General features: G+C 37.5%; 1 protein-coding gene across 1 annotated transcript in view; it reads left to right on the top strand.

The window, feature by feature from the left end:
• Positions 1–22,870, top strand: part of tmtopsb (teleost multiple tissue opsin b) — a 46,925-nt gene that overhangs the window by 4,599 nt on the left and 19,456 nt on the right. The window contains exon 2 of the mRNA XM_057824456.1: positions 9,850–10,178. Coding sequence (XP_057680439.1) covers positions 9,850–10,178 — 329 coding nt within the window. The remainder of the gene's footprint in view (positions 1–9,849; positions 10,179–22,870) is intronic.

The raw sequence follows: 22,870 nt of genomic DNA, 5'->3' as shown, positions 1-22,870 counted from the left end.
AAATGAAATTTCATTGTCAGAATGACGTCCGCCTGTTACGCATTTGACACCCAAACTGCTTCCTCTCTGATTGCTTAAAACAGGGCTTTTGTTTGTGTTCTCTTCAAATGAGAATCAAGTGACTTGCAACAGGCAAAAACATATCAACTAAATACCACAATGACTGCGATAGACGTCCAATCCATTTGGACCGGGTGTCACCGGCAAAATATAAATAGGACGTTGGATTTTTGGTCAAAAATATGTAAGAAAATAGTGTTAATAGCTTTCAGTTTTTGGTCAAAAATGTTGGATTTTTTTGTTAAAAGTGTTGATTTTTGGGGGACCAAAAATGCTTGTTTTGTCAGATATTTTGGATTTTACGCAGTAAAAAGTGTTGGATTTTTGGTATAAAAATATAAATTAAACAGTCTAAAACTTTGGATTTTTCTTATTTAAAAAAAAAATGAACATTGGATTTTTGGTCAAAATATGTTTTGCAATGAAAATTGTCTTTTTGTTTATAAGTAGGTTTTTGGTCAAAATGTTGGATTGGTTTTTAAAAACATTGATTTTTTTGGGGGGGGGCAAAAATATTTTTTTGGCGTCAAAAATATTGGATTACTGGTAGTAAAAAATGTTGGTTAAAAGATATGTCAATCAATGTTTGATGTAAAATATTGGAATTTTTTTTTGTTTGAAAAAAAAAAAAAGATTAAAAAAAAAAATCTAAATCAGACATTGGAGTTTTGGTCTAAAAAAAATTTTTTTTTTGGTAAAGAAAATAGTGTTTTTGTTTAAAACTTTAGGTTTTTGGTAAAAAATGTTATTGATTGTTAGAATTGAAAAAAATATATAAAAAGATTTTTGGTAGTAAAAAATGTTACATTTTTGGTAGTAAAAAATGTTACATTTTTGGTTAAAAAATATTTTCATTAAAAAAAAAAAAAAACAACTGAAAAATTTGGGTCAAAAATATTTTTTTGCCAAGAAATTTTGTTGTGGTTTTTTTCTATTACTAGGTTTCTCATCAAAATGTTGGATTGGTTTTTAAAAACATTGATTTTTTTGGGGGGGGGGTGTCAAAAATAGTATTAAAAATGTTATTTTTGGTCAAAAATTGAAATAAAACAGCATTTGGTCAAAAGCACGAAAACTTCACAATTGGACAATTGCTGCGAGCCCTTCCTAGTCCAAATGGATTGGACGTAGATTGTTCTCAATGATTTCAAAAAGTATTAAAGTGAAACATTGCCTTACTTTTACCGCCTTGTAAATTTTTTTCATAATTTTCATTCGTTTCCTGCCATTTTTCTTCTTTTTCTTCTTCTTTTTTTTTTTTTTTTTTTTTAGCAAATTATGAGGCGTTCCCATATTTTCTTATCCATCACAACATGATAAATGAAAAGAATTGGCCACAGATAGTACACTGATCCGCGATTAGGGTTTTTCGCTGACTCTGCAGCGAGAAGGGGAATGTACAAGAGGAACTGGGCTTAAGGTGAAAAGCCCATTAAAATCCCTAGCGGAGGATCAGAATGGTCTGTGTTTGAGGCGGCGCCAGCGCTCGGGACGCAAACCATTAGAGGGAAAAAATGGAGGTCGTTAGTACACGTCGGCCCGTGGCTCAACTTGGAGACTTTTTCGCTTTGAAAAGTTGGGAAGGAGCCTCGTTTAAATGCAGGAACAGAAAGAAATTTAGCTCGTTTGAGTGGTTTTGAATAGGAGGTTTCGGATCGAGTGACAGTGAAGAGAAATATGTATTTCTATAACACAATGACTGCTAATTTACAAATGATTTTTTGCAATCATGTTGCATGTTTAAAGGTATAATACAGAATTTTTAGTGTTCATTTAAAATACTTTTCTACTCCATTCATTCTCCACCAAATGCCCTGATTAGTACACAGAGCCCAGACATCTTAACTAGGACTGCTGTTTCACCGAAGCTCTGCCTCATCTCAAATTGGCAAAAACACTTTTCTAACCTACTTAAGATGTACGATTAAACAATCACGTTTGCTGTTTTTACGTTTCTAGTACTGATTTCACAGACATGATTCAGGGTTTCCCCTAGGATTTTTTGAAGCTGTGGTGTTTGGCTGCATCGGAGTCGGACAGCCTCACCATGTCGTGCCACGGTGGAATTGCGGCATAGCATGACTTTTTTTTTTTTCACATTTTTTTCCCAAGAAGAACCATAACAAAGACCTACGTATTTGAAATATTTCATCAGCCAGGCTAATGTCGTAGCTCTCAGCTACGTTACATGTACGTAAAATGCGTAGCTGATTACAGCTACATCAACCCATGTAATAATTCGACTTTTTTTTTTTTCTCGTAGTAATCGTACGACTCACATGTCGTGGTCCTTCTTTTTCCTTTTATATGCCCCTAATTTGGAATGAGCGACGACAAGCTAAAAGTGTTGAAATCCATCTCTATCTTTAAAACGATGCTAAAAAGCATTCTGATCAGTAAATACTAGGGCTGTCAAAATTATCGCGTTAACGGGCGTTAATTAATTTTTTCTTTATTAATTAATCACGTTAAAATATTTGACGCATTTACCGCACATGCCCCGCTCAAACAGATTAAAATGACAGCAAAGTGTCATTTCCACTTGTTACTTGTATTTTTGGGTGTTTTGCCGCCCTCTGCTGGCACTTGGGTGCGACTGATTTTACGGGTTTCAGCACCATAATTATTATTGACATCAACAATGGCGAGCTACTAGTTTATTTTTTGATTGAAAATTTTACAAACTTGATTAAAATGAAAACATTAAGATGGGTTTTAATATAAAATTTCTATAACTTGTACTAACATTTATCTTTTAAGAACTACAAGTCTTTCTATCCATGGATCGCTTTAACAGAATGTTAATAATGTTAATGCCATCTTGTGGATTTATTGTTATAATAAACTAGTGCTGCAACGATTAATCGATTAACTCGAGTATTCAATTAGAAAAAAATACTCGCCTTCCTCTGTCTCTTAGCTCTCAATGTGCAAAAAACTGCGTCATTGTAATCTGTTTGAGGCAATGCATGAGCGGGTCATTCCGCGCATGCGTTAAATGCGTCAACTATTTTAACGTGATTAATTAAAAAAATTAATTACCGCCCGTTGCTGCGATAAATTTGACAGCACTAATGTAATCACAAGGGGACTAAGGTTCACTAAGGCTGCCGCAACTCATCGATGAAATGGATTGATAAATTACTTGCCAACTAATTTAATAATTGATTTTTTTGCCCCGTTTGGGTTCTTGTTTGTGTGTAATATGAGACTGCGCGTGCGCGCGTCAGTGCTTAGAGCAAGAGAGAGAGAGTTCACTGCTGTAACTGCAGTTGCAACGACTTCTGCTGTTGGGTTGCTAAATCAATAATATTACTAAGTGTTGAGAGTTAGAATGTATTTTGTGTTGTTAGATCCAGTGCGCCTCTGTCAGAGATGAGTATGTGAGGCCAATTGTATTGTTTGTATTCTTTGTTGATGAGACGTTACTACTTGCTAACGCTAATTAGTGTCTTGAGTGTCTGTTTGTATTGTTTTGGAGAAGCATATTAGCTCTTGAGTTGCTGTTGGATCGTAAAGTTGTCTAATTTCTTTTGATAAAGAAACCACACAAATAACCACTTCATATAATAGCTTAGAGTCTCCTTTCAACACAAGCTCAAACTGTAAATTGTCATACAAGACAGTGTGCTTTGAAATTGGACTTGGATTGTATTTAAGAAAAATTGTTTGATAAAGAAAACTGATTTATTACAGTCTGCCTATTCCTTATTCAGTTATGTTTTTTGGTTTGTTCAAAGAAAATAAATGAGTCATTGACACAATTCATATCAGCGCTTTGCCCACGAGAAAAAAAACCCAACACTTTTTCTTATTTGAGGAAGTCTGTTTGAATCAGGAAGCTGTAATAAAATATTATTTTTGAAGGAAATAGTCATCCATTTTTTCTTTTGTAACTTACAACATGCCTAAAACAACTTCAAGTTAAATTTTGAAGGTAACTGAAAAAAAAAATATATTTATTGGGGCTGTCAAAATTATCGTTAATTATAATAATTTAATTTAATAATAATTTAATAATTATTATTAACGGGCGGTAATTATTTTTTTTAATTAATCACGTTAAAATTAGGGCTGTCAAACGATTAACATTTTTTGTCGAGTTAATTACAGCTTAAAAATTAATTCATCGTAATTAATCGCAATTAATCGCAATTCAAACCATCTATAAAATATGCCATATTTTTCTGTAAATTATATATATCTTCTGTAAAATAAATTGTTGGAATGGAAAGATAAGACACCAGATGGATATATACATTCAACATACAGTACATAAGGACTGTAGTGGGCATTTCACTCTACTGTCATTTAAATCTGTCTATGCTGTCCTCACTCCGAAGCGTCTACTTTTTCCAAAGCTAGACAGCTAGTGAACGACGCCTTAATAATCAGACTTCTTCCTTTTTCATCTGATTTATTAATAAAATGGCCTCAAACCATTGCCCTCTTTAGACCGTCGTATAACTACAAAAAAAAAAAAAGTACACAAGCATTGCATTAGCAACAACGTTAGCTTAGCACGCTATACAGGTTCACTAAACATAAGCAAAAAGCGTCTCATACAAAAAATATAACATTTCGCTTACTAACATAATATGTACATTCTTTACAACAACCATACTTACGGACAAATCTTGTCCAAGGATCATAGAAGCACAACATTACAACGTAGGCGTCAGCTCGAGACGTCGTGCAGCCATATTGAACTGGCAAGAAAATAAATCATGTCGCAAAGCGACCACAAGAGTTCGCTGTTAGACAGCACAAAAAGCCTTGCTGTAAAACTTACCAAAAGGCAGAATACTGTCTGAGCAGGACATGTGCGTTAATTGCGTCAAATATTTTAACGTGATTAATTTAAAAAATTAATTACCGCGCGTTAACGTGATAACTTTGACAGCCCTAGTTAAAATATTTGACTCAATTAACGCACATGCCCCGCTCAAACATTAAAATGACAGCACAGTGAAATGTCTACTTGTTGTGTTTTTCGGAGTTTTGTCGCCCTCTGCTGGCGCCTGGGTGCGACTGATTTTATAGGCTTCAGCACCCATGAGCATTGTGTAAGTATTATTGGCATCAACAATGGCGGGCTACTAGTTTATTTTATGATTGAAAATTTTAAAAATTTTATTAAAACGAAAACATTAAGAGCGTTTTAATATAAAATTTCTATTACTTGTACTAACATTTATCTTTTAAGAACTACAAGTCTTTCTATCCATGGATCGCTTTAACAGAATGTTAATAATCTTCAGGCCATCTTGTTGATTTTTTGTTATAATAAACAAATACAGTACTTATGTACTGTATGTTGAATTTATATATCCATCTTGTGTCTCATCTTTCCATTCCAACAATAATTTACAGAAAAATATGGCATATTTTATAGATGGTTTGAATTGCGATTAATTGCGATTAATTACGATTAATTAATTTTTAAGCTGTAATCAACTCGAATAAAAATTTTAATCGTTTGACACAACCTAATATTTATCCGATTAATCGTTTAATTAATCGTCTGATTAATCGATTAGAAACATAACTGTTAGTTACAGCTAGAGATGAAACGATTACTCAAGTAATTTGAGTAGCTCGATTTTAATAATTGATTTAAAGAATTGTCCCCGCCTCGAGGAATCATTTAGTTTTGCCAGCTCTAAGCATGTGTTGCCCTGACTACTTTTAAAACTTGAAGTCCGTTTTTTTTTTGGGCTATAAAGAAAGACCACAAAGGCATCAAATCACCTAGATACCAAACTGACTACTTGGCTTTGTGAAACAATAGACCACTCAAACAAGCAATCGAGCAGACAACCCCCCTACACAGTCCTGTGGAGTCACTGCCTAAGTGTGAAGTTTTTTTTTTTTACCCTGGATATATAATATTTGCAAATCCAGGGCTCCCTTTTCTTTGTCAAACACGGAGATGGCCAGTTGCCGTGTTCTACAATATGATTGACATTGCAGCACTGAATCCATATGTGCTGTAACAGGCATGCACTGGAAGGCAAGAGAGACAGGTGGACTTCTTGGTGGTTCTTGCAAAGGAATTGGCTCACTCTCATGTGGGCGCAAAGAAGACACAGAAGGAAAAATTGCTTCGGCAACAACCTCCAACACTTAGCCGCGAAGTGTCATATATCACCAGATAAAAAATGTTTTGTTATGTTTTTTTATTACACCGTCCTTTGTACTGTAGGAAAACTGCAGCTTTTGGAAGATGTAAAAAGGTTGTCCACCCGATTGCCTGCCTGAGCGGTCCACTGTCCGACAAAGTCAAGGCACCCCTGCCCTGCAAACACATCAAAATACTAATTGGAGCAATCCAACCCTGTTGTTTTGCGAATGTGAATGAGAATGACTAATGAAGACCTCAATGCTCACAAAAGGTATGCTGATTAGGGTCAGAATACCCTTCTATTGCTACAAAAGGGAATTGTATCAACTGGTCCACCTTTGGTAGTTCTAGTGTGGCACAACTCGCTGATGTCATGTGCATACAGGAAAAAGAAAGAGGCGGCGGATACATTTGATTTCAACCACGCATGTATATAGAGGTAACAACGACGAAGTCGATGAAAGCGAAGACAAAGGCACCAAGAAAAAGCAGAAAATGTCAAACGTGTGGGAGCATTTAATGCTGGAGACCAAGGTGAACACTGTTTCATGTATTTACTGTAAAACAGCGCTTGCATAGCACTACCCGCACCAGACCCCGGCTACTCGTGGCCCCACTGACGCTTCCGTACCCGTGCCTAGCCCCCGCTCCACCGAAGGCACCTGGTTTATGCCGAGAGCGGAGGAGCAACACTAGGTACAAGGTAAAATTAAGTTTACATAGCTATAGCTATTGAATAAGAATAACGTTACTGTCCCTTGCTAACGTAACGTTAGCCCTGCGTAGGGCTACGTTTCTATTATGACTACTGTTGCTGTGTGGCTAACATGTCTTTCATACAGGCTTGATTTAATCTGTAAAAACACAGCGCTGTAGAGGGATGAGGGTGTAAAATAATAACATAAGAAACCGTCAAACTGTCAATCTTAGCTCGGTAGTCATTGACGGATAAAACACCAAATTGCACTGGTGCCTAATGTGCTCAAACACAGCAGGTATCATACATATATTTTGAACACTGCAAAAGCTCAAAACCCTATCTGGACTTGCAATTTAGACAAACTTAAAACTTATCAAGAATTTAAAATTAGCTTGACAGAAATGGAAACTCAATTGAAACACATGAGGAAAAAAACTTTGATGTTTGTTATCAAGCAAAATGACATTTTTAGGCAAGAAATAAGGATTTATATACTATGTCGGAAAAAACACAGGTGACTGGAACTTCCGCTCTGAGGCCACTAATTTGGCCAAATTTCCAAATGGTCCTATATGCATGTGTGATACATCACTAGAAAGCTTAAAATCTCAATTTTCTGGGTGAAGAAAAAATTTGACCAGGAGGGCATTTAAAAAAAAAAAAAATTTTTAAACAGCAAAACCCTAGCTGGAGGCGAGAGCACGCGAGAGCAGAGTTAAAGACGCCATGATTTTAACAAGATATTATCGCATACTTGCCCTGTTTTGATCCAAAAACTCCATGTAGCATGTATCATTGAGTGGCAAGACACAGATGTGAATGGCCACAGCCGGATTTTTGGGGGATTTTGTGGGTGAAATATCGTAATATAACAAGGGTCACGAGGCAGAAATCGCAGACATCAAGGAGTGGTCGAGATGTTCTTTTTAATATATTTACCCTTTTAAACGTTTTTTTTTCAATTTTTCTTTGTTTGGATCCATTATTTATCATCTAACATCGCAGAAAATGCTACAGTAACAAAAAAAAAAATACAATTAAGCGATAGTTATGAGGTAGAGATCCGTGACTTTTTTACAGACACCATTTTTTTCATTGTGACGTAATTTGTTTAAAAGTTTAAAATATGCGAGTGAATAATTTTTTAAAATCGTTTTATTTTTTATTTTTTTAACTAAATACTAGACATCAATATCAATTAATAATCCTAAACTAAGAATGACAGACATTTCAAGGGTAAAACAGACAAACTCAAAATAGTTCGGGGACTTAATGCACCATGAATTTGCTATGGCAGCATATAGACATATTGTTCTATCAAACACAACAGTTATTTTGGCTTAAAATACAGCAGTTTCTTTTCAAGAGGAGTGCAAGAGTAGAAACTGCTTTTTCAGTCTTGTCTGTGTTTTCCGCCATATATAAGAGCTTAAGTTTTTTTGAGTGAAAGCAGTAAATTTGTTGTGTAGTTTTCTAGTCAAATCTGAGATGCAGTTTTTGGCTGTTTTCAACAATGTTTATCTAAACAAAGACATTGTATAAAAATGGTTAAATATTCGGTGAAATGTTGTTATCTCATGTATATTTATTAGGGCTGTCAAATGATTAAAATTTTAATTCGAGTTAATTACAGCTTAAAAATTAATTAATCGTAATTAATCGCAATTAATCGCAATTCAAACCATCTATAAAATATGCCATATAAATTATTGTTGGAATGGAAAGATGAGACACAAGATGGATATATACATTCAACATACAGTACATAAGTACTGTATTTGTTTATTATAACAAAAAATCAACAAGATGGCCTGAAGATTATTAACATTCTGTTAAAGCGATCCATGGATAGAAAGACTTGTAGTTCTTAAAAGATAAATGTTAGTACAAGTAAAAAAAAGATCAAATCAGTCGCACCAAAGCGCCAGCAGAGGGCAGCAAAAGTTCATAAAACACAATTAACAAGTGGGCATTCACTGTACTGCCATTTAAATCTGTCTGAGCGGGGCATGTGCGTTAATTGCGTCAAATATTTTAACGTGATTAATTTAAATAATTAATTAACGCCCGTTAACGCGATCATTTTGACAGCCCTAATATTTATAATTGCTCTTTACCTAAAAAAATGTTGTTTTTTTCCGATTACTCGATTAATCGATGGAATTTTCAGTACAATACTCGATTACTACAATACTGGATAGCTGCAGCCCTATTCTTCACACTATTCGGTGGTAAACTTTCAGTCATCTTTTAACCGAAAATGCACTTTTTTGCTATTTCCGGATGATACATTTCGGCAACAAATTTTCGGTCACATCTCTAATACATATAAGCATAATTGAAATAAAATAGGCAGCACTGTGGCAGAGTGGTTAGCACATCTGCCTCACAGCGTGGGCTCAATCCGGGAATTCAAAAAACATTCACGGTAGGCTGATTGAACACTTCAAATGTGTGCATGGATGGTTGTCTGTCTCTATGTGCCCTGTGACTGCCTGGCAACCACTTCAGGGGATACCCTGCTTCCTGCCCGTTGTTAGCTAGTATAGGCTCCCCCCCCCCCCCCCCCCCCCCCCGAGGATAAGCTGTTCAGGAGATGAAGGAAGAAATGAAATAAATAAAATTAAAATCACCTTGATATTTGAGTGGATTGCTATCTAGTTTTACCATTTATGAGTCACCATACACTTCTAATACAACAGCTTTGTGTGCCTCCTCAGCCTATCGGAAAGCTGCATTGTCCTCTATTCAAAAGTGCTCACGAAGTGTTTGCCTCATTACCGCTGATTGTACCTGATTGACGTCATTTTCTCTGCAATCGAAACAACAATGGAAAGCTGATGACAGTCCTACTTCAAAATTGATCAGATGTCTACCGGCGCCAATGTGTTAAAATTACGATCTATGACACGCATAGGTATGAAGATGATTTTTTTATCGTTTTTTTTTTTTTTTTGTTCTCCAGGCATCGTGTCGCTGATCTCTCTGGCCGTGCTGTCCTACGAGCGCTACTGCACCATGATGGTTCCCAACATGGCGGACGGACGCGACTTCCGTCCGGCACTGGGCGGCATCTGCTTCTCCTGGTTCTACTCCATGGCCTGGACGGTGCCCCCCCTGCTGGGCTGGAGCCGCTACGGGCCCGAGGGGCCGGGGACCACCTGCTCGGTGGACTGGCGCTCGCGGACGGCCAACAACGTCTCCTACGTGGTGTGTCTGTTCGCTTTCTGCCTGGTGTTGCCCTTCGCCGTCATTGTCTTCTCCTACGGGAAGCTGCTGTGCGCCATCACGCAGGTCAGGGGACCACGGCGTTTTATTTTTTTTAAACACTTATGAAACGAAAAGATGCTTCCTTATTTCATTTTTATGTCAAAATTAAGTTTGGACTTTTTGTTAAACACTTATGAAACGAAAATGTGTTTCCTTATTTCATTTTTATGTCAAAAATAAGTTTTGACAAAAAAAAACAGAATACATTTCTTAATCATATTCTTCTAATTTAACCACAGTCCCTGGCAAAAGTCTTGTCGCTTATCCATTTTATAGAAACAATTGCTAATAACCTGACTTTTAACTATTCAATTGGTTTCAGAAATGGCTCATTTGAAAGCTCAGACCCTCCCAAATGATGTTGAATGTACAAAAATATATTTGTATTCACTGAAAAAAGATTTACGATTACAATTTTTAATCGACTTAATCACAGCTTAAAAATTAATTAATCGTAATTAATCGCAATTCAAACCATCTATAAAATATGCCATATTTTTATGTAAATTATTGTTGGAATGGAAAGATAAGGCACAAGACAGATAAATACATTCAACATACCGTACATAAGTACTGTATTTGTTTATTATAACAATGAATCAACAAGATGGCATTAACATTATTAACATTCTGTTAAAGCGATCCATGGATAGAAAGACTTGTAGTTCTTAAAAGATAAATGTTAGTACAAGTTATAGAAATTTTATATTAAAACTCCTCTTAATGTTTTCGTTAAAGATGGGTCCGATCTCGTCATTTTCAAAGTATCGGAATCGGCAAAAAAAATCGGACATGCCTTTTTTTAATATATATATTTTTTAATTAAATCGTTTTCTAATTGTATTTAATGTTACAGACAAAATCTCTTACACTCATCCAGTCTTTAGTTTTGGCTTAAAGTAGGGCTATCAAATTTATCGCGTTAACGGCGGTAAACAGTCATGGATGCACTTCCCATCATGCATTTGGGCAGAACAGTTAATCGGCTACGGTATCATTTACTGAAAGCTCAACAAATACACTAGATGGCAATATTTAGTCACAATATACAAAGTCACATTTATCCTTTAAGAATTACAAGTCTTTCTATCCATGGATCCCTCTCACAGAAAGCATGTTAATAATGTAAATGCCATCTTGAGGATTTATTGTCATAATAAACAAATACAGTACTTATGTACTGTATGTTGAATGCATATATTCGTCCGAGTATTTTTCATTTTTTCTTAATGCATTGCCAAAATGTATATGATGGGGAAAAATTATCGGGAATGATTGGAATCGAATCGGGAGCAAAAAAAAAAAAAAAAAAAAGCAATCGGATCAGGAAATATCGGGATCGGCAGATACTCAAACTAAAACGATCGGGATCGGATCGGGAGCAAAAAAAACATGATCGGAACAACCCTAGTTTTCGTTTTAATAAAATTTGTAAAGTATTCAATCAAAAAATAAAGTAGTAGCTTGCCATTGTTGATGTCAATAATTACACAAGGCTCATGGTGCTGAAACCCATAAAATCAGTCGCACCCAAGCGCCAGCAGAGGACGACAAAACACCAAAAGACACAAGTAACAAGTGCACATGACACTGTGCTGTCATTTTAATCTGTTTGAGCGGGGCATGTGCGTTAAGTGCATCAAATATTCTAACGTGATTAATTTTAAAAAATTAATTACTGCCCGTTAACGCGATAATTTTGACAGCCCTAGATTTATCATTTCATGAAGACATAAAGGTCAAATTTTGGCAAGACAAAAGTTTTGTCGCCTACAGAAAGTAGTGTGAGAATTGAACAAAAAATGTACTTCAAATACAAAAAAATGTTACATACCATAAGCGAATTAAGTAGTGGTGCTGTGAGATCCAACTGTAATATTTTGTATGACTTCCATGGGCTTGAAGGAATTCATACAATTTATTGATGAAGTCATCAGGAACATCGAAGAAAGCAGTCTTGCATGCCTCCCAGAGTTCATCAACATTCTTGGGTTTCGTCTTCCATGCTTCCTCTTTCATCCTACCCCAGACATGCTCAATGATGTTCATGTCTGGTGACTGGGGAGGCCAGTCCTGGAGGATCTTGAGCTTCTTTGCCTTGAGGAACTTTGAGGTAGAGATTGAATTATGCGATGGAGCACCATCTTGCTGCAGAATTTGTCCCTTTTTATGGTTAGGAATTGCAGATCTCTCGCACACCCCCATACTGGATGTAACCCCAGAGAATGATTTTGCCACCACCAAACTTCACTGTTTTCTGAGTGAATCTTGGATCCATGCGGGCTCCAGTAGGTCTGCTGCAATATTTGCGGCGACTGTGGTGTAATTCAATGGAAGATTCATCTGAAAAATCCACCTTTTGCCACTTTTCCAGCGTCCATCCTTTTGACAGGCTGTGGGCCTTGGCAAATGCCACATGTTTGTGTTTTTTTTAATTGTCTGCACCCTGAGAGAGCTGCAGGGAGAAGGCAACATAAATTGTCTGAAATATCAACAAATCTAACCATAAAAAGGGACAGATTCTGCAGCAGTATGTTGCTCCATCGCATACTTCAATTTCTACCTCAAAGTTCCTCAAGGCAAAGAAGATCAAGATCCTCCAGGACTGGCCAGCCCAGTCACCAGGCATGAACATCATTGAGCATGGGATGAAAGAGGAAGCATGGAAGACGAAACCCGAGAATGTTGATGAACTCTGGGATGCATGCAAGACTGCCTTCTCTGATGTTACTGATGACTTCATCAATAAATTGTATGAATCCTTGCCGAAGCCCTTGGAAGTCATACAAAATATTAAATTTGGATCTCACAGCACCACTACTTAATCCGCTTATGTTATGTAACATATTTTTGTATTTGAAGTACATTTTTGGTTCATTTTTCACACTACTTTCTGTAGGCAACAAAACTTTGTCTTGCCAAAATTGGACCTTTATGTCTTCATTAAATGATAAATCTTTTTTCAGTGAAACAAATATTGTACTGTACATTCATTATCATTTGGGAGGGTCTTAGCTTTCATATGAGCCATTTCTGAATCCAATTGAATAATTAACAGTTAGGTTATTAGCAATTTTTTCTACAAAATGGATAAGCGACAAGACTTTTGTCAGCGACTGTAGATGTTGCGTTCAGGTGCATTAGACATCCTAATCCCTGCCGGCTAAGCTTTTGTTGGCTTGACAAAGATTTCCACGTGAGGAATGCTTTTGAAGCGGATTACTCCTCACTTTGATCTTGTTCCGTCTACAACCCCTGCAAATGGTCAAAATATGGATTTTTTTTTTTTTTTAACATCGCGATGATCTGAACCGACCATTTTTCTGTGAAATGTCTGCATGATTGAGTTCCCGCTTGACTAACAGGAAGTCTATTGACAACATTTCTCAGTATATCTGACCTCATTCCTAATGTGGAGCACAATTACGCCAGTGAAATTGACTAATATTCTAATGAAGTGCTTGATGAGATGCAAGAAATATAGTTGGGGGACTTACAGGAGGCTCTTGCTTTTCTACCACGTGCTTTTCTCTATGTAAACAAGAAGCAGATTCAATCAGGATTAGGGAAAGACGCCTGTGGACACAATACACTACAGATTGAAAGATAAAGACATTTTTCTAGGTCGATCTCTGCTAGTTGTAAAAAAAAAAAAAAAAAAAAGAATCTATATAATATGTATGTGGGGGAAAATAAGTATTTAGTCAACCACCAATTGTGCAAGTTCTCCTACTTGAAAAGATTAGAGAGGCCTGTAATTGTCAACATGGGTAAACCTCAACCATAAGAAACAATGTAGAAAAAAAAAACAGAAAATCACATTGTTTGATTTTTAAAAGAATTTATTTCCAAATTAGAGTGGAAAATAAGTATTTGGTCACCTACAAACAAGCAAGATTTCTGGCTGTCAAAGAGGTCTAACTTCTTCTAACGAGCTCTAACGAGGCTCCACTCGTTACCTGTATTAATGGCACCTGTTTTAACTCATTTTCGGTATTAAAGACACTTGTCCACAATCTCAGTCAGTCACGCTCCAAACTCCACTATGGCCAAGACTAAAGAGCTGTCGAAGGACATCAGAGACAAAATTGTAGAACTGCAACAGGCTGGGAAGACTGAATCTGAAATAGGTAAAATGCTTGGTGTAAAGAAATCAACTGTGGGAGCAATTATTAGAAAATGGAAGACATACAAGACCACTGATGATCTCCCTCGATCTGGTGCTCCATGCAAGATCTCACCCCGTGGCGTCAAAATGATAACAAGAACGGTGAGCAAAAATCCCAGAACCACACGGGGGGGACCTAGTGAATGACCTACAGAGAGCTGGGACCACAGTAACAAAGGCTACTATCAGTAACGCAATGCGCCGCCAGGGACTCATGTCCAGCGCTGCCAGACGTGTCCCCCTGCTGAAGCCAGTACACGTCCAGGCTAGACCTGTCGCGATAACAAATTTTAGTGTGCGATAATTATTCTCATAAATTATTGCGATATGCGATATTATTGCGCACCCCCATTTTTTAAAAACCAATTTACAATAACACAGTGAGAATACGTATAGATTAATAGATCAAGTACACCCATTTAAATGCGATAAATATTTACTCTTAAATTCAAAAATACTTTTTAAGAAATCACAACTAAAAACAATAGACCATGCCTCTTAAGTAAAAAACAACAATATTGATACCGCACATAAACACAGAATAAATAAAATGTGTTTAAAAAAAAAATTGCACTTAATAACTTAAGCATTTAGGCAAATGAAAACTTTTAAACATACACATATGAAAACATAGCTACTGCAATGGTGTTCCACAGGGATGCAACGATACAGTTAAGTCATGGTTCGGTACGATTTTTAATACGGGGGACACGATTTTCGATCCGATTCAATACATTTAGTGCTCTGTAAAAAAAAAAAAAAAAAAAAAATATTTCGGTTTTTGTTGTTGTTGTTTTTTTTTTAATTATTTTTTGCTAACGAGCAAAAATTAAATTGCCATCATATAAACATGCATTTTAGTGCATAATATTTATGTGCTTACTTCTTACTGATCTGAAAAAAATTTGTATAAAAGTGCTGAGAACAATCTTTACTGTTTGTAAAGTGAGGCAGGGCACACTGTTGATTGCTACAGCTCTCTTAGCAGCTAGGTTTACTACATGAGCAAGACATCCTATTTGTGGTCCGAATTCACCTGTGTCATGTACTGAATTAACAATATTTGAAACATTATCTATAGTCACTGGTATGGATTGATTTGGCCTTCATAACTTCCATTCAGTCATGACAGTTTAGAATTCATCGATGTAGTATATGGACTACGTGTTCCATAATCACTCTGGGTTCACGTAGCCAATGGCATGGGACGCAACACATCTAGTTTGCCATTTCATGATATCTAGTGTGAGCGCGCATTAAAAAAGTTAGCAAGCGCCGCTGAAGTCGTGTCTGCTCATTACTATACAACACCAGCATATGACAATCGACTTTCATAAACAGGACGAGTTTGAAGCACAGCGCTCTTAATTTCATTCCTGTTCGTTGTCAAAGCGAGGTTGTTCGTAGCAGCCAAGTCGGTAACAATGTTTTGGCGGACTTCGTTGTAAATATCCGGCGTTGTGCCAAAAAATAGCCACCCCGCGTGAAATTTCACTCCTGACGGGAGCGCCCACACGTCAACAACAGCGGCGCGCCATAGATTGTCCACAGTCACTCCGGAGCACTGACGCGGCCGGTATACGTTGAACAACAGGATATAATGGGAACGATTGGCTCCGACGCTAGTTTTTGCCGGACCTGAAATGAAAATGCATTTTGCGCAGTTGGTAACGAGGAATCTGAACTTTTAACAGCACGTCTGCCGCACGCTCGCACGCACGTGCACGCGAGGCGACAGGCTTAGTCCAGGCCCGTCTGCGGCAGGGGTCGCGTTAACCGAATATTTTCCGTCGTTGACCGATTTTTTAAAACGGTGACGGAAAAAACTGAAGTCCATCCGTCATTTTGACCGGTTGCAATTCACACCCCAGACCACAGGGTGGCGAGTGAGCATATTAATTAGCTATTGTCTCTCTTGATGCATGACGTCGTTAGCCTTACTCTGAAAAAATGTCAAGGCAACTGAGTGTCCGAAGTTTCTTCAAAAAGCCCCAAAACGACGATGGTGTTGATAAAAGAGGTGAAAAAACAGGGACTGCACAAGCGGGCACGCAATTCAAGTCCATGCGCACCAGGAGGAAAGTGTGAGACTACGTTCAGGCCACAGCAGGTGAACTGTTAATTTCATTGTTCCATATGCTACATATGGTAGGCTACCTACTTACTGGGGCCTCAGTGACGTTTCTTATTCTCGCTATATTTGTTAATAATACGCTCTGTGTGTAGTATCATCCATTGCTTTTCCTTTTTAAATGGGCACTTATAAGCGAACGCAAGAAGTAACAACGGGAACATTTTTAAACAGGCATTTCACGGGAGAACATTTCGACTCTTCGGCCAATCATATAGCGAGAGCGAGTGGATAGTGAGGGGACCGCGCGCGGTTCTTAAGTGTCTCTGTCACGTGACTGTCGTAGCCGGTGTAGGCGCTTGAACCTACACCGGTAACGCGCTCGGCCAAATGGACACACAAGTACGGAAGGTGAATTATGCCAAACAAAGGGTCACCACAATGTCATTGTCATCATTTAAAAAATTTAAGTGACGGGTAAAAATAGATTATGACCGGATTTTTATGACCCTGTCAGTCAAAATGACAGACAACGAAAAAGTCTAGCGCAACCTCTGGTCTGCGGTTCGTGAGAGAGCATTTGGATGATCCAGAAGAGGACTGGGAGAATGTGTTATGGTCAGATGAAACCAAAATAGAACTTTTTGGTAGAAACGCAGGTTCTCGTGTTTGGAGGAGAAAGAATACTGAATTGCATCCGAAGAACACCATACCCACTGTGAAGCATGGGGGTGGAAACATCACGTTTTGAGGCTGCTTTTCTGCAAAGGGACCAGGACGACTGATCTGTGGAAAGGAAAAATGAATGGGGCCATGTATCGAGAGATTTGAGTGAAAATCTCCTTCCATCAGCAAGGGCATTGAAGATGAGATGTGGCTGGGTCTTTCAGCATGACAATGATCTCAAACACACAGTCAGGGCAACAAAGGAGTGGCTTCGTAAAAGGATTTCAAGGTCCTGGAGTGGCCTAGCCAGTCTCCAGATCTCAACCCCATAGAAAATCTGTGGAGGGAGTTGCACAACGACAGCCCTAAAACATCACTGCTCTAGAGGAGATCTGAATGGAGGAGTTGGCCAAAATACTAGCAACAGTGTGTGAAAAGCTTGTGAAGAGTTACAGAAAACGTTAGGCCTCCGTTATTGCCAACAAAGGGTACGTAACAAAGTATTGAGATGAACTTTTGGTATTGACCAAATAGTTATTTTCCACCATGATTTGCAAATAAATTCTTTAAAAATCAAACAATGTGATTTTCTGTTTTTTTTTTTTTTTTCTTCTCCAGATTCTGTCTCTCATGGTTGAGGTTTACCCATGTTGACGATTACAGGCCTCTCTAATATTTTCAAGTGGGAGAACTTGCACAATTGGTGGTTGACTAAATACTTATTTGCCCCACTGTATGTATATACTGTGTATCAGAGGTGGGTAGTAACTAGGGGTGTGCCATCTTAGGCACCCCACAATTTGATTCGATTCCGATTGCTACAATTCGATTATTGACGATGATCACGGTTATCATGATTATGGATGCATCGTACATTACTAATTAATATAGTAGCCAAAGAAATTTATGTCCATTATTTATTTAAAATGTCCTATTAATTCAACAGGAACGATGGAAACATGCCCATAAAGCTGCTCTTAAACTTTCTTTTTTTTTTTTTTTTTTAATACAAGAAAACGCAAAAACATTAACCACTTTAAAAGCAGTACTTATTTCTTAACATGCCAATACAACAAACAGCTGACCTTGAGATACTGTTTTTCACAAGAAGGTGCAAAAACATTAGCTGTATCAAAGGCAGTACTTATTTCTCTCAACAATACAATAACATTTACACTGGTGGAATGAATTCCACATTTTCTGGAAACAAAGTGTCTTCAGAAATAAGACGATAACCAATATACTTTCTTTTCAAAGATTTCTGTACTATTTCGCATGTTTGTGGTGTTACAGCTTCTGTACTTAATGCTGGTTTTATTTTATTGTATTTTGTTTTTAATTTTTCATTTATTTATTTAATTATTTTTTAAAAAACCTGTCCTGTTCAGCTGTTTGACACGGAGAATGGAAATCTTAGTGTCTGGTTGGTCTGAACAGTTGTAATGTTTCACACTGAGAGTATGACATACTCCCATTGTGATCATTCAACTTACCTCATTTATTATGATAAAGCAGCGAACAGGAATGGTTAATGGGGGAACAGAGAAAAAGAAACACAAGAAAAGAAAGAAAAGCAACAACAAGAAATACATTGAACGCCTACACTAACTATTAATACGTTTGTGCTATCGTCAGCTAGATGTATTTCCGGTTGACACCATGTGGGGGGGCCTGTTGACCAGGGAAAGAAGGGGTGTGGTGGGGGAGACTATAAGTTAAGTGATTTGGAGGGGTAGAGTGTACACAAATCAGCACTGTGATCTAGAACCCAGTAATCGTGTGAATCCCTTGTGAGTGTAAGCCCCTTGGCAACCGACCCTACGCCGCCCCACCGCCAATCTCGGCACCAGGACCCCCCCACCCGAGCACGGCCAATCACAACCAGCTGCACCGAGCCCAACCAAGCACACGACAGCCAAGCAGACGAGCGGAAAATGCCGCGCGGGTGCAAACCAAGGGCCACGGCCCCCACCCAGCCAGCCAGGGGAGGGAGGGCGTTCAGGTGTGGGGGGAGGGGTGGCAGCGCTCCCATCATATAGATAACGTTATGCTGAGAAAAAAAATAATACAATTGTTTAAAAAAAAAAAAAAAAAAAATCAAACAGCGTAATCAGTTACTCACAATGTTACTCATTACTTGAGTATTCTGACAAAATACTTTTCTTTACTTGTACTTGAGTACATTTTTGGATGACTACTTTTACTTTTACTTGAGTAATATTATTTTGAAGTAACACTACTCTTCCTTAAGTAAAAATTTTGGCTACTCTACCCACCTCTTCTGTTTATGTACGTATGTACTGTATATGTATGTACCGTAATTTTGGATCTATCAGCTGCTACTTTTTTCCCTGATTTTGAATCCTGCGGCATATAGTCCAGAGCGGCTTATTCGTTGATTTATTTGGGTTAATAGGTAACGATTTATTTGACATTGGCGTCATAAGAGTGCCATAAGACATATAAGACCGATGACAGTAAATGACATCTGTTATAAGCATTTATTTATTTATGCTCATGACAGTGTCATGTCATAATTAAGATTGTCTTATTAACAGTCTTATGGCGCCACTGTCAAATAGTGTTAACAAATACCTAAGGGTGTAACGGTACATGTATTTGTATTGAACCGTATCGGTACGTGGTGCTCGGTTCGGAGCGGTGCCGTACCGAACGAGTTTCTGACGTAATGTAACCCTTACTTTTCGAGGCTGTGAGTCGATCGGGTTACAGTTTCTTTGTGTAGATTATATTTACTCTGTCTTCTCTACCATAACATGGTAGGACAGTATAACCCAGAAACGTCAAATGCGCGACAACGTGACTGCCATGAGAGCGCAGTGAAACACGGGCGTTAAAGTCAATCAGCCAATGCACACCGGTCGCAGTGCGGCCGCGTGTTAGACGTGTCCCAGAAGCGGCTCAACACGACGCACGCGAAAAGAACGGCAGAGTTTATTATTTGACGCGAGACGTGACCCTCCTGCGTCAATACTATTACCAGTAGCTAGGATCGGGCAGACCGGAAATCACTCGTGTAAAAATATGGTAGATCCGGTCGATTTTCAAACTTATATGCAATCGTAACCCACTTTTTGAGTCCATCAGATCTCTTCAGTGGTAGATCGGGGCACAATTGACTTGTCTTTGTTGATTAACTGCTGTCTTCTCTGCTATAATAATAACCAACACGGCCCCGTGTTCAATACAAAACTACCACAACAAAACAAGTAGGAACTAATATTCACATAGGAACTTAAGTTATACAACATAAAATATACAATTGAAATGAATACTACATCACATTTGTAAAATATAAACACATAATGAAATATATAATAGCCCATTTAAATAAAATAAATTGAAATGAGCTAAAACACATGTAATTAAATAATAAGAATAATACACAGATCTGCTTACACAATTAAATTTATTAATTTCTGTGTGGCGCTTTAACTTGAGAAAATCCACCAATAAAACTTTTGAAAACCGTTCATAAGAAAAAAAAAAGACTAATTGGGGCATTTCATTTGTAAAATACATGTTAAAATCTTTGTCATTGGGATTGCTTTTCTCTTTAGCTTAGGACTTCTTTTTTCTTCTTTCTTTCAAAAAGAAAGGTGACCAATACGCGGGGTCTGAAAGGCAAATTGCTGTTGGATTATCTTTAATATACTCGCTACTTTTTGAGCAGAATTCTAGCTTTGTATAGGCTAATGTTCCTATTGTTGAAAGCACAAAGGTGTGTAAAAAAGCAACTAGCACATTCATATTTTGCATTTTGTTTTCTTACTGTACCGAAAATGAACCGAACCATGACCTCAAAACCGAGGTACGTACCGAATCGAGATTTTTGTGTACCGTTACACCCCTACAAATACCATAACTAGAAATTAATGAAACCGTACAGTAACTGAAGAAATAGTTAGCACAGAACATGAATTTTGATTGTCATCTGTAGCGCTGCAATGCATGCTAGGAGGCATTTTGGACGACAACAGTGTTGACAGCAGTTGGCAGCAGAGGTTGACTGTCTCCCCCAAGGGAGCAGTGATGGCCAAATGAAGCTTCTTGACGCAATGAAGCTTTGCAGCTAATTAGGTCAAAGCTTCATGGTGGTTCATTTGGTTTTATGACAGTCTTATGATGCCTCTGTCAAATAAAGTGGTACCGGTTCATATCTTTTGATTATGAATATTACCATATATACGTCTATAACCATATATATTAAATCCCATAATACAGTGAGGACAGCCGCACCTTATAGTCCAGTCCGTTTTTGTGTCAAATTTGGTGGTTGCCGGATTATAGTCAGGTGCGTCTTATCTTCTGGAAATTACGCTATATATATATATATATATATATATATATATATATATATATATATATATATGGCAGAAAACACAGACAAGACTGAAAAAGCAGTTTCTGCTCTTGGACTCCTCTTTAAAAGAAACGGCTGTATTTTAAGCGAAAACAACTGTTGTGTTTGATAGAACAATATGTCTATATGCTGCCATAGCAGATTCATGGTGCATTAAGCCCCCGAACTATTTTTAATTTGTCCGTTTTACCCTGAAAACCCCCGTTTACAGACGTTGCGCAACCGCTTTTGTTTCAACCCAGCCATAAAACGAAGGTAATTCATGATATTTGTTATTCAAAATGTCTGTCGTTTTTAGCCTCAAATCATTAAATGATGTCTCATATTTCATTTAAAAAAAAAGACTTAAAAAAATTATTCACTCACATGTTTTAAACTTTTTAAACAAATTATGTCACAATGAAAAAAAAATGGCGTCTGTAAAAAAGTCACGGATGTGTACCTCATAAATGTCGCTTAATTGTATTTTTTTTGTTATTGTCGCATTTTCTCCGATATGTTAGATGATAAATAATCGATCCAAACAAAAAAAAAGTTGAAAAAAACGTTTAAAAGGTTAAATATATGAAATATGAACATCTCGACCACTCCTTGATGTCTGCGATTTCTGCAAAGCAACCCTTGTTATATTACCATGTTTCACCCATGAAATCCCCCAAAAATCCAGCTGTGGCCATTCACAGCTGTGTCTTGACACTCAGTGATCCATGCTACATGGAGTTTTTGGATCGAAAAGAGGTAAGTACGCGATAATATCTCGTTAAAGTCATGGCGTCTGTAATTCTGTTCCCGCGTGCTATCACCTCCAGATAGGGTTTTGCTGTTTAAAAAAACATTTTAAAAAAGCCCTCCTGTTCAAAATTTTTCTTCCCCCAGAAAATTGAGATTTTAAGCTTTCCAATGATTTATCACACATGCATATCGGACAATTCTGAAAGTTGGCTAAATTGGGGGTCTCAGAGCGGAACTTCAAGTCACCTGAGTGTTTTCCGCCATATGTATGTACTAGAGATAGACCGATTATCGACGCCGATATTTGGAAATTTGTCATATATCGTTATCTGACTTTTTTAAAAAACAAAATCTGACTGACCAATATGAAAATATCAATGTAAAACTGGGTTATTCAGCTCCGATGCAGCCACACTGCTCTCTCCTGCTCTAGTATTCACCCCATCCTCTAATAGGTTAAATGGTAATAGTAAATTGAGTTACACTTGTATTGCGCTTTTCCACCTTTTTGAGGCCCTCAAAGCATTTCACACAATATCATCATCTCCCTACTGGTGACCGCAGCACCAGGAGCAACGTGGGGTTTAGTATCTTGCTCAAGGATACTAACAGGGGTTGGACAAAATAATGGAAACACCTTAAAAAAATCAACAAAAACTAATTAAATATGGTACGGGTCTGCCTTTTGAGGCAAT

Source organism: Corythoichthys intestinalis, chromosome 20 (assembly GCF_030265065.1).
Source record: "Corythoichthys intestinalis isolate RoL2023-P3 chromosome 20, ASM3026506v1, whole genome shotgun sequence".
In the NCBI taxonomy this organism is placed as follows: Eukaryota; Metazoa; Chordata; class Actinopteri; order Syngnathiformes; family Syngnathidae; genus Corythoichthys; species Corythoichthys intestinalis.
The sequence above is the reverse complement of the archived record's forward strand: the minus strand, read 5'-3'. Positions and strand labels throughout refer to the sequence as shown.